This window comes from Citrus clementina, unplaced genomic scaffold (genome assembly GCF_000493195.1).
Source record: "Citrus clementina cultivar Clemenules unplaced genomic scaffold, Citrus_clementina_v1.0 scaffold_7, whole genome shotgun sequence".
NCBI lineage: Eukaryota > Viridiplantae > Streptophyta > Magnoliopsida > Sapindales > Rutaceae > Citrus > Citrus x clementina.
The window spans coordinates 14,865,204-14,878,320 of record NW_006262075.1 but is presented as its reverse complement, the minus strand read 5'-3'; the positions used below and the strand labels follow the sequence as shown (position 1 = coordinate 14,878,320).

At 30.0% G+C, this 13,117-nt stretch overlaps 2 protein-coding genes across 2 annotated transcripts; one reads left to right on the top strand and one right to left on the bottom strand.

The window, feature by feature from the left end:
- The first annotated feature begins 3,424 nt into the window (after positions 1-3,424).
- On the top strand, positions 3,425-5,541 carry LOC18037820 (chaperone protein dnaJ 8, chloroplastic). Its single transcript, XM_006427590.2, has 3 exons — positions 3,425-3,870; positions 3,974-4,042; positions 5,067-5,541. Exons 1-3 carry the CDS (start codon positions 3,634-3,636, stop codon positions 5,250-5,252), a joined length of 492 nt encoding a protein of 163 aa, XP_006427653.1. The 5' UTR covers positions 3,425-3,633; the 3' UTR covers positions 5,253-5,541.
- A 2,246-nt stretch (positions 5,542-7,787) lies between these two features.
- LOC112096971 lies at positions 7,788-8,606 on the bottom strand. The gene has a single exon (XM_024181224.1). It carries the CDS (start codon positions 8,604-8,606, stop codon positions 7,788-7,790), a length of 819 nt encoding a protein of 272 aa, XP_024036992.1.
- Positions 8,607-13,117: the final 4,511 nt, after the last annotated feature.

Genomic DNA, 13,117 nt, shown 5'->3' with positions numbered 1-13,117 from the left:
TATAAAATAAATTTTAGTCGCAATCAAAGAAACGAAAAACATATTATATATATAATCTGTGGTGTTCCCTTTTTTTTTTAACGGATTATTCCGTTAACAAAATTTACATAATGTATGACTATGACATTAATATGAGATTCTTAAATTTTTAATTTGTGGGCTGTGACTATGGTATCTCAGAGATGTATTATATCCCACAATTTGAGTATTGTTAGATAGTTAGATTTTGTTAATTTTTTTACCATTTGAAGATACTTAGGTTGTGGAGTACGATACCTTTAAAATATTTTAGTTGGACCATAATTTATGAGAATATGATCCTCTCATGTTTCTCTCTTGATTAGAGTTATTATGAGATTTAAAAATTGACCATAGCCTTCTTCACAAATGAAAAAAACAGTTCTTTACTTCTATTTATAAGATTTGAATCTCATACTGATCTTTTAAAACAATTCTATTTATTAATTTTAAAGATTTTTTACCATTTAATTTCTTAATTTTTTTTATTTGTTAATCACTCACCACTGATCATGACAGAATGAATACTAATCTTAATTTATAACGCTGATTGCTTTATTTGACTGCAATGTCAACAATACATGGAATAAAAATAAAAAACCTTCCTGCTATAATAATTGGCATATTATTTAAATCATAAAATCGCAGCAACTTGCCTTAAAAACTACTTGTTCTTTCTGGATTGCAACTTCTTGGAATTTTTTCTTTGCGAAAAATAACTTTATGTTTAAAATAAGTGCATTGTTTGGCTGATTGATGAATAAGACTTTGATGCCTTATCCCATTTAAAGTTAAATATCATCTTCTCATGTCATTTAGTTCATATATTAAAATATTTTATGCAATTTGAGATTCCATTTTTTTTATAATTGCCAAGATGGAGGATATTATTGGGAGGATTGGCAAGGGAATCTCTCTTACCTCTTTCAATTTTGTTTTTCTTATTTGTCATAATTTGAAAAATGATTTCTCTATTATAACAAAATAAGGTTAATTTTTTTAATTTCTTCACATATTAAAAATTAATGTGTTCCATATTGCAAACTAAAATTACACCCATTATAATGTGACATGCAGATTTTCAATCGAAACAAAAACTACTACGCATTAAATAACATAAAAATGCTTTTTATATCCACGACGTTAATTTTTTTTTTCAATAGAATTAATTTAGAATATAATTTATTCTAAAGTAGGATTAGCATTTCAGGATTTTAAAAAGACATACATTGAATTTATTTCAAATGTGTCTTTCAGGGATTTAAATTTAATGTTGACCTAGTCTTTTTGTTAAATTTTCTTTAAAAAATATATATTTGATAGTTATTGAATAAGAATATAAAATTAATTAAATTTTAGCCGCTTATTATCATACATACATATGTAACAGAAAAATATAAAAAATTAAATGTAGGTCAATTTAGTACGGAATTCAAATATGTGTTTAAGATTATGAAAGTTAACGTAGCTCGGGTCAATACAAAATTTAAATTTCATTAAAAGAAAGAAAGAAAAAAACTGGTAATCTTTTTTCTTAAAACGTGTTCTTTTTTTATATTTTTCCTTAATTTTTAATTTTTTAATCCACGTGGACCTTATGTAATACCGACAGTGCAAAATCCAATCCCGTACGGTTTACGAAAACAGAAATTGAATCATCGCCGTTCGATCCGTATACCGAAAACGAGCAAACCCTAGATTGAAGGAAAATTCAGATAAAAATCACGAATGAACACATGCGTGCCACGTATCACCCCATGTGAACAATCGTCTTATCTACAATCCCAGTCATTATTTTTTTCAAAACGAACCGTTTCCCACTCGAAATACAAGCCGAAAACAACTGATATTATCCATTCCGTTATCATTTATCCGCTTCTCAAAAATATTAATTTTTTAAAAACACCATTCGCCTTAACTTTCGTGCCCACGAGGTAAATCCAGATCTCCGGTACTTTTTGTCTCTCACCACATCATATCTTACCACGTGTCACCATGTCTCGTCACTAATAATTTATGCCTCTATATTTCATGTATTTTAATTTTTACCCCTAATTGTTTATAATTTATCTGATGTCCTCGCTTACTTCTTAAATTGTAATTTCCTCCCTATGTTTTGATGTTTCTTTTTCTTTTTTGGTGTTAGGTGGGCAAATCATTAGTTTGACTTTTCCTTTCTTGCCTTTTTTTTTTTTTTAATAATTCAAGCACCATCATACATCTAACAATAGCATGATAGATCTAAGATCACACTTATTGAATCGAATGATTAATTTGTTGATCAAGCACTATGTGAACGAAACATTTTCTATCATAAATTGAAAGGAACAAGGTGAGATTTGAAGCATAAGGTACTATTAAAAATTATAATTAAGATTTGAAAATGGTATTACATTAAATACAAGAGAGTGACTCATGGTTCTTATCTTCTTTCACAAATACATATTTATAAAGTGGTTGAAAGTTTCTATGAATTTATGCTTTATAACATATAGTTTGACTCGAACAACGGTCCTTGCATGCAATGTCTTGTGTTTTAGAATTTTGTTTCAATGCATTTCTTAATTGACACTTCAAAATTTTCATGTTCATTAATATTTCTAAACTAATAATTTTTTATTAAAATTTAGAATGAGATGTGAATATTGCACGTACAAAATAATCAACATAAAATGGAGACAAAGTCCTAAATTTGCCGTGTTATTACAATAATTGACCATGACTTTGTTGACTTAAAAGGGAAGGTTTAAGGATCTTTCTTTCCCATTACCGGTGTTCCATTTCACACAACTAAATAATATGAATAAACCAACTTGACATTGTTTTATCATTTATTAAATTAAAGGGTATCAAAGAAGAAACAACTCAATTGCACCTAGGAACCCATATAAAACTAAGGGCACCAACAGAAATTAAAAAAAAAAAAAGCAATAAAATATATTCCTAAAATAAACCAACACATTTTATTTTGAGGTAAAAATGATTAAAAGACGTGAAAGGCCAAAATAAAAGTCCCGCAAGCTGACTCGGACAGCAAAAGCCATCAAAATAGCAAAATAGATAAGAACAAAACAACATCAACTCTCTCTCTCTTTCTTTCACATAAAATATTTATATTTATTTTATTCCCATAAAAATTAAAAAAATGAAATTACACGTCACCCCATCTTTGGGAAGGATTGTTCATCTCACCTTGGGGTAATAACAGTTCGATCTCAAACTTTTTAATATTTACAAATAGGTCCCCTACTTTAATCTCCTTCGGCGGTTGTGCCCAGTGCTCCTGGCGGCCTAACCAACTTATTTTTTATTTAATAAATTATAAAACCTCGGGGGCCAAAATGTTATTGACCAAATACTTTTCCCTCTATAAATATATGAATAAACGCCCCTCATCTGAACAGTGGCTCTCCCTAATCTCTATCCATTATTTATTATTAGCCAATCTAAATTCATCGTCATTGAATCTCATCTATCCAAAAAAGAAAAAAAAAAGAAGAAGAAAATCAAATTTTGCTTGTGGGATCTTTTGCTTTCAACGTATAAAGAAAGAAAGAAAGAAAGAAAGATTAAAGCTTGTTGCTCGCGGCTTTGTGAGTTTTTGATTTGAGAAAAATGGCAAGTGTTGCAGGGACGATCGGAGCAAATGGGTCGTCGGGTTCATCATCTTCATGGACTCAGCTGAAGAATATGAAGAAGAAAAAAATGATGATGGGCAGAGTCAAGGTCATTTGCTCTGCTTCTTATTCATCTTCATCGTCTTCTGTTATGGATCCTTACAAGACTCTCAGGATTCAGCGTGGTGCCTCTGAATCTGAGGTCAAGAAAGCCTTTAGGCAGCTTGCTTTGCAGGTTTCTTTCTCCATTCTTTATAGAGTTAAAATTTTGTTTTTTTTTCAGGTTTTGTTTATGGGTTTTTGCTCAAAATTTGTTTTCTTGTTCTTTATTTTTGCAGTATCATCCGGATGTATGCAGAGGAAACAATTGTGGAGTTCAGTTTCATCTGATTAATGAAGCCTATGATGTATGTTAAAACAATTCTCTTATAATTTTTTTCTTTTTTAAAAAAGAAATTATCTTACTTGTGTGATTTTAGGATTTTTTTTTAAATCAGCATTTAATTAGTTGTATTACAGGATTTAATTAGGGAAAAAAACGAAACCTGAGTTGGAGAAATAAATGAAAATTTATTGCTTGTTTATCCACTCAAATGATTTTATTGGAATATTATTAAATTGGAGATCTTATTTTAATTTTTGGGATAATTTTGCAGTAAAATTAAAAAAAAAAACTCAGAATAATACCAAAATCAATTTTTCTATTTTTAAAAAAAATTGATTTAGATTTGTAATAATAGAGTGTAGAGTAGTGTAGGAATCCTAAAAAGAAAAATTCTACAAGAATGTTGTCTTTAATGGGCAAAATTGCTTTATTGATTGGTTCTGTTTTTTTGTTTTTGTCCATAAAAATTGAAACAAGATGAAATTGGGCTAAAATTTAAAAACTCAGAATAATACCATAAAAAAAAAAATTGATTTAGATTTATAATAATTGAGTGTAGAGTAGCGTAGGAATCCTAAAAAGAAAAATTCTACAAGAATGTTTACTTTAATGGGCAATATCGCTTAATTGATTGGTTCTTCTTTTGTTTTTGTCCATAAAAATTGAAACAAGATGAAGTTGGGTATGGATGAATGGTGATTAATGGAATGGGTGATGTGTCCCCATCGCCTACCATATTCTAATATCTGGAAAAGCAAAAACAAAAATTGAAATCATTTTTGAAAAGGCACGGGGTTTGGTGAGTTCATTGGACGTCAAATTTCTTATTGTTATGTCTTTTCGTTTGTTGAAGGATCGCTTTAGCAAAAAGCATACATAAAAGTTAGAAGATCATATGGCCTTTTGAGGCCCAAAAAATCATTAGGCTGGGCCCCCAAATGATTGTCCTTGGGCGGGTCAAAATCGAGACATAATCTGATATGTTAAACTTGTAACCGTATTTGTATTTGAACTAATTTTGGGTTGTTCACTGTGGTGTTATACAGATGGTGATGAATAATTTCAGGGAGGAACCCAATGAACCGGAGATTATGTACCAGCCGTACGATGGAGGAATTGATGAGCCGTTTAGGGGAATGAACGACCCAGATTGGGATTTATGGGAGGAGTGGATGGGGTGGGAAGGTGCTGGAATTAGGGATTACTCATCGCACGTTAATCCTTACATCTAAAACTTTGTAATTAATTAAAAAAAAAAACTCAAAAAGTAATAATGAGAGAATGGTCGTGTACCCACGTCTTTGTTGGTGTACATAAAAGATGTGGAGGAGTGAGGGAAAATTAAAAAAAAAAAAAAAAAGCCATTATTTGGTGTACATATGTAGTAAGCTTAGGTAATGGCTTTTGATACTTATTCAAACCACTAGTGATTGAAAGTTGTCCCCAAAAATATTTATTGGGCCGGTGTTTATAATAAGCTCATCGCCCATTTCTATTTTAAATTTGAAGTGCTTCAAATCACCTTTTGAGTTGTATTTTTATCATTTGTGTCTTAAATCCTGAGCTGGGTACCTTGATAGTTGATATCTTCCCCCAAGAAGGATAAGAAAATAAAAATTTGGAGGAAAAAAAAGTGAAAAATTGCAATGCAAAGCAAAGCAATACAAACCAAAATAAATAATTGACTCGGTTGTGATAAACTAATACGTTGTGTTAATCAATGGGGAACCAATGGGCCTTTTGCCAGTGGAAGATTTGTTGCAATTACAATATTGAGGGTAAGATTATAATATTGAGAGTTTTAATATTGAGTGTAAGATTATAATATTAAGAGTAAGAATTTGAGTTTTTATAAAAATATTATGGAGTTAAAGTATCTCTAAAAGATTTTTTAAATTTTAATTTATTTACTAATGTGACAAATAAGTATATAAAAAAATATAATTTTCTTCAAAAGACTCATCAAATAAAAATAAATTAATATTATTTTAATCAAATCTTTTCTACTATCAAATTGAATTACTGTTATGTTTTTTAAAGGAAACATAAATAATAATTATTACAGTCTTATCTTTTCAATAAATAATAATAAAATATTAATAGAAGAGGAAAAAACTTACTCGGTAATATTGAAGAGTGAAACAAATTTTATTTGAATAATTTAAATTAACGTGTCTTTTGAAGTGTTTAATATTGATATGTCTCTTTAAATAAGAAGTAAAATTTTATTTGAAAAGTCTTTTGAAGATGCTCTTAGTTTCAGTTCTCATTTAATTATCTAATAATTGAATGGAGATAGTCTCATTGAATGGAGACAGACTCTCTATCACAAAATATAAGTAGAGTGGACACCTCTTAAATATTAGAGAGAGGTTTAAAGAATCTGGACAACTTCAGATAAGCACATGCCAAGAGGAAATCTCAATTATAAGTACATGATAAGAATTTATTTTTAAATATTAATTATAATATCTTATATAATATCCGCTAACAGTCGTTAATAACCGTATTAAAAAAAAATGCATTGTGTTAAAATATTTTGTTCGGGGGTGTTGCGGGCTAATTGGCTGTGTATATCTGGCCCTATTGGAATTTGAACTTGCAACTTCAGTGCGAAACATTGTTGTAAAAGCCCAAATGGGTCAAAAATTTACACGAGTAGTGTTCTTGGCATGCCTCTAATATTATGGATGGCAATGGAGAGGGGAGGAGACCAATCTCTCCGTACTCACCCCCGATATTTTACGTATGTTCCCGTCCCCTCCCCGTCCCCGTTAAAATTATTTAAGAGAATTCACATCCCCTCTCTGAATAATAACAGGGAATCTCTGAGGGTCCCTGATCCCCGAATAACTAATATATATTTTTTTTGTTTTCGATTTTGAATTAGTCATATTAAAATAAAAAATTAAAATAAAAGTAAAGTTCGAAATATATATCACATTAATATCCATTACAAAAGTCACATACATTAAATTAGTAAGTAACGCAGCATGCAAGGGATACAAACTATCATGAATTAATTAATAGTCTAATACAAAATTGTTACAAATAAAATCAAATTTACAAAATTAACTTTTCAATGGTGGCGTGGGCACTTTATAAATGTGGATTATTCCCTTTACATCACAATAGTTAAGTTAAAGCAAATCAAGAGCAAATATTAGATTAGATTATATATTAAAATTGTGATTTGCTGTGGGCAATTATAACATCTAAAAATAAATAAAAAAATAGATTTAAGATAAATAAAAAATAGATTTAAGTTTAAAATATTTAATGAATATTAAAATTAAAACAAAAGTTTTGGGCTAATAGAATCTATCCGGACTTTTTAATGTCCTAAATAAAAATTTAGGACTTTAATTAGTTAATTAGGCCTAAAAGTTTAATAATATAAATATTTTGATATTTTTTATTTTTACCAATACTTATAATTTTATAATTCAAATTTTATTATTTATTTACTAGTAATTTTAAAAAATAAAAATTAAATAAAAAATTAAAATGGGGAAATGAGTAGGGGATGGGGATTCCATCTCATCCCGGTCCCCTCCCCAAATAAGAAATTTGGTATGAAATTATCCCTATACCCTCCCCGAATAGAAAAAATCCCCGAGAATACCCATCCCCGTGGGGATTTTTGCCATCCCTATATAATATCCTATTATTTACAAGTTTACCCCCGAGTAAAAGTACACTTATATACCCACATGAAGTGCAGAGCCGCAAATGACATTTTTTTTTTTTTTGAAGAAAAGTGGTTTTCATTCATTCAAGGAGTTGAATAACTCCATAACTTCTGAGGGGTACGAATCTACCCATACAACAGTTTTACACTTCTCTAAGGCAAGCTTTGCTATAGGGTGAGCAATAACATTACATGATCTTGGTGTTTGCTGGATTTTCCATGCACTGAAGCCTCTCAAGCTACTTTGCATTTCTGCAACTAACCATTGAATCTCTGTTCTGCTGCTCTTCCTGTTGTTGACAAAATCTACTGCTTCCTGGGAATCCGATTCTACAATGACTCTTGCCAAGCCGTTTTCTGCAGCTACACTCAGGCCCCATTTCATTGCCTCAGCTTCTGCAAATGTTACATCACTGTGAAGCTTTGTACTCTTGACAGCAGCTGCGATAACATCTTTGTTGGCATCCCTTATGATTATCCCCAAGCCTACTCGATGCTCCTCCAGGTTTATGGCAGCATCTATATTAATTTTAACCCACCCTGAGGGAGGAGGGCTCCAGCTTGCTCGAGTTGTCATCTGGTCCCTAGCCGTGAGAATTCTTCTTGGAGTTTGAATTCGTTTGAAGGAATCAACAACTGCCTCTGCTTTGGCTGCTGTTATGCAAGGCTCGTCTCTTTTTCCCCTGAACAAAACATGGTTTCTTGCACTCCAAATTACCCAACACATAGCTATCACCAGATCAGCATCATTTTTACCCATTCTTCTCACTGCTTCATGGACAAAACTGAGGATGTCTTGGTGAGCTATATTTCCAATATCAGCTGCAAATTTGGTGGTTTTCCAGACTGCACGGGCTGATTTGCACTCCATCAGGGCATGGGCCGTGGTCTCCATCTTAGTTCCACAGAGTTGGCAAGTCGGCTGTGGTAATACTTTCCTCTTCCATAAGTTCCGCAAATGACATTTGAAGATCCCATTTGCAGTGACATGTCTTCTCACGAGTTTGATGAGGACTCATAAGTTGTCTCTTTGTCAATGGCAACACTAATTTATACTTATTAAACTAAATCTATTAATTTATTCTGATCTAAAATTGTTCTTCATTATCCCAAAGAATGCTTATGGTGCCTTTCTGTTTTGATGCATGGAGGTGGTGAATGACCCTATAAAAATAATGATGAGTAATTTTTTTTCCTTTATAGCTATTTTATTTGTTCTTGAGAGGCTAGTGAGTTTGTTAGAGAGAGAGTTTCAAGAAAATAAAGATATCAATTATTGTCAAAGAAATTTTAAGAATGCAAAAATTATTGGAAATTAAAATATTTATAAATGAAAGGAATGTTTATTTATTAAAAGAAAAGGACATTTTTGATATTAAATGGAGTATAATTTTAAAAAAAAAGTTTCAAGAGGATTTGAGAGGGGTGCCAAAAGTCCAAGGTAGGGTAGCCCAAATTGAACCTTAAATTGAGACTCCAACTGATATTATTATTATTCTCTTGTGAAAAAGTTTACAGCTAAGTCCTGTTGGGTTTGGAGAAAAACACTAGTCTTTGAAGTTTGGGCCCGACTCAATTCGTGTCAAGGTTAGGTCGGACTTTTGTCTAAGTATGAAGTCTATAATTATTTTTAAGATATTTTTTTTTTATATTTAAGTAATTTAAATTTTGAAAAAAAAAACATAACCTCCCATATATGTTAAAATGTACTCGAGGTCTCAACAATATAATTATATAAATAATAAAAAAATATAATTAAAACCATATCTTATAAAGTTATACAAATAAAATCATTTTTTTTTATTTTGGGTCGGGTTAGATTAGGTTAGTTAGGGCATGAACCCTGACAGGAATTTAACCGGGTCCTGAATATATATAGAACTACCAAATAAAGTCTTAATCTAGAAAAAAAAGAAAAAATTGTATATAAGTGGGCATGATCATAGTAGACATAAAAAAATGCATACAATATAGATAGTTAAAATTCGTTGACGATAGGTTATTTATATGTTCAAGCATGTGTATAAAAAATAATGAATTCAACTTGAAAATGGAGATAAATCAATTTTACTAACAAGTCCTAAGCCAGAGTGCAAGGTCACTACTTCATCAAAAGTAATATCATCCAAATAATTTCTAGAAAAGCCTATAAGAAGATTGCCACTATTGGGCCAGTAGAATATCCATGCATCAGAGTCAACATAACTACATCTGAAATAGAGATGGCAATGGGGAAAGAATGGGAGAGAATCAACATCTCCGTACCATCCTCAATAGTCAATACTCTACATATATCCCCGTATTCTTCATATCCACTTTAAAATTGCTTGAAGGAAAGGGATGAGGATTTCCAAATAATAAAAGGAAATCCCGAGGGTTTCGATATTCGAAGAATTGGTACTTTTAATTTATAAGATTGATTTAATCATATTCAAATAAAAGTATAATATCGCATTATCAAAACACAAACATCAAAATAAAATAAAGTAACCAAAATCATTTCCATCAAACTAAGTCAATGTCATCAAAATTATAAAAAAATCTATGAAATTAATCAATAATAGCTTCAAAGTTGAATAAATTCATAAAAGTCACATGGTATAAGTCACCAGCAAACTTACTGCGCCAGTCTTCAATTATTATTTATATTATTTTTGTAAATACTATATAAGCTGTTATTTAATATTTTTTATTTACATCTATACCGTTATGCCTTAAATTTTAAATGTATTTACTAAAAATTTTAAAAGAAATGAAACAAAAATATAAAAAAAAATAGATAGATGGAAAGGAGATGAAGATTTCACTAAATTCTCATCATCTCCTCAAATAAAAATATTTGGGTATTAAATTGTATTCGTCCTTTTACTGAATAAAAAATTAAGTATAAACTTGTCTATATACCCTTCTTTAATAAGAAAAATTTCCTAGGGATCCGTCCTGCGGGGATTTTTATAATCTTTAATCCAACGCAAGCATATTATCCTAATTTGAACATCAAAATCCAAAGTGATGCTATCAAGCATATTATCCTAACCCGAATACCAATGTCCAAAACGATGCCGTCGGAAAGGGAAAGATGACGAGAAAATCAAATTAACAAAAGCACTTTCTATTCTGTATAATCATGTACCACTATATTTTCATTTGACCTTTAAAGATTTTATCTATGAGGCCTTTGGTGGAGGTGGTGATAAAGTTCTCTTTCTAGGAAGAGGGTTTCTCATAGGCTCACCAGCAGATTCAGGCGCAATGGGGAAGAAGAATGTAGGTGAACAAAAGAAGAGTCTTCAAATACAAATAGTTGCTTTGTACTCACCTAAATTGAATTGTGACAGCAAGCCTTCAATCAAACGGTTTTCTAGAAGTCGTATCTGTGCAAAAAGTTCCAATTCCGTCGCCTCTGTTCACTTTAGCGATTTTAGAGTAATCAGAGGATATTTCATTTAGATAATTGAAATTCTTAATTGGCTTATTCACTTGGTTTATATAAAAGATTCGTGATATAATTAGGAAGACATTTCAAATACCACACGTGAGTTACTAGCATCCCAACCAATATAATGTAAGAAATAGGTCGATTTTATATCACCATTCAATTCGAATTAGCAAAAACAATGTCTCTCTCATTTGGATAAGAAGGTTGTGAAAAAAGGATTCCAAATCAAGCTTTCTTGACTTGAGTAGGAAGTTTGTGTGTTTGTGCGCGCGCGTGTATTTAATGTCGTTAATAAATCTTGGGAGGTCAACTATAGCAGCTAGAATGAGTGCACAACTAATTGATACATACTATGTATCAGTTTGTTGCATTGTGTAGTGCCAAATTTTGGAATTTGTTTTTTAATTTTTTCAATAGCTCAATTAAAATGACTAAAATAGCATTAAATTTAATTGTTTATATTATGAAACTATAACCAAGGATATTTTTGAGTTATCTTTTAAAATTAAGTCATTATTTGTTTCAGCTTCTTCGGCAATTGTTCTTAAAATGCAAGCCTACGCCGAGTCCATTAAGCCTCCGTATACAACTCATTCGCCACCTTCTACACGATTCAATTACAAAATTATATTTATGTTCTTAATTAATTTTCCAACTTTATTTATCTCAAATGTTGTGATATTAGATTATGGTATGAACTGATAGTAATTTTAAAAGTTTTTAAATTGACTATATAATAAATTGATGCTACTTCAAAAGTTAGGGATGAAAAATTAAAAATGTTACTGTAGCATCATTCTTTCAATATAAATAGAGTGTAGTGCTCAATAAGCTTGATATGTACTTAAAAAAAAAAAAAAACTCCTTAGTCTTGAAACTAAAATGTAGATATAAATAAATAGACACTAACATTAATTACATTAGATGTAATGACCAATTTTTTCACATGAAAAACTACTTTTAGATCAACTATAAATTACATTATATATAACTTAGTCGGTGGCTATATGTATAAATTGATTCAAATGCGGATGGCAAATATAGATTTTGTCTGAATTTGCTATTACAACATATGAAATTATAATGTTTCTGTTCAATTAACTATTATGTCACATGATATATAATAAGAATTCATGCAAAATCTACATATAGGTATTTATACCTTAGTATGTGTGCGTGTGAGTGTGTCTCTCTCTCTTTCTCTCTATATATAAATGGTAGGTCTAAAGGAAACACTTTTAAACACAAATTTAAATATAATTTTTCAACTATTAAATTAAATTGAGATGAAGGTTAACTTTAAATGATATGAGTTATTAATTTTATTAATATTTTTCTCTTTTCTCTCTTTAATATTGAATTCTCTTTCTCCTTTTATTAAAATTTTTCTCTTTTCTAAATTTATAAATAAAACACTTTAAAACCATCAAAATGGAATAAATAAAACCATCAAATCATGTGCTGCCAGTATTTGTTCAGGTAGAAAGCTAAAATTACGTACTTTGTTGTTATACATTTACGGTGATGCTGAAGCTCTATTTATGAATTTATGAGTTGTAATTGGTTCAAATAAAAAGCTGAAATTATCATGGCCATGTCAGAGAAATGTAAATGCACCTAAACCCATAATTTTTATTTTCCAAAACTTATTCATGTCCCCAAAAATTAGAAGCGGACGAAGCTCATTATTATCTAACGGCAACTCACGTGCATCAACTACCTTACTTTAATACTTCTCTTTCCATTTACAGATTATGTAAGCAAACTAATTTTAGTGGTTTTAATTATTTCATTTGCGAATTTATAAGAGAGAAAAAAGAGAATTAAACATTAAAAAATAAAGAGTGAAAAATATTAATAAAATTAATAATTCATGTCATTTAATTTTAATTTAATTTAATAATTAAAATATTATGTTTATACTTGTATTTAAAAATATATGTCTTAAACCTATTACAAATCCGCAT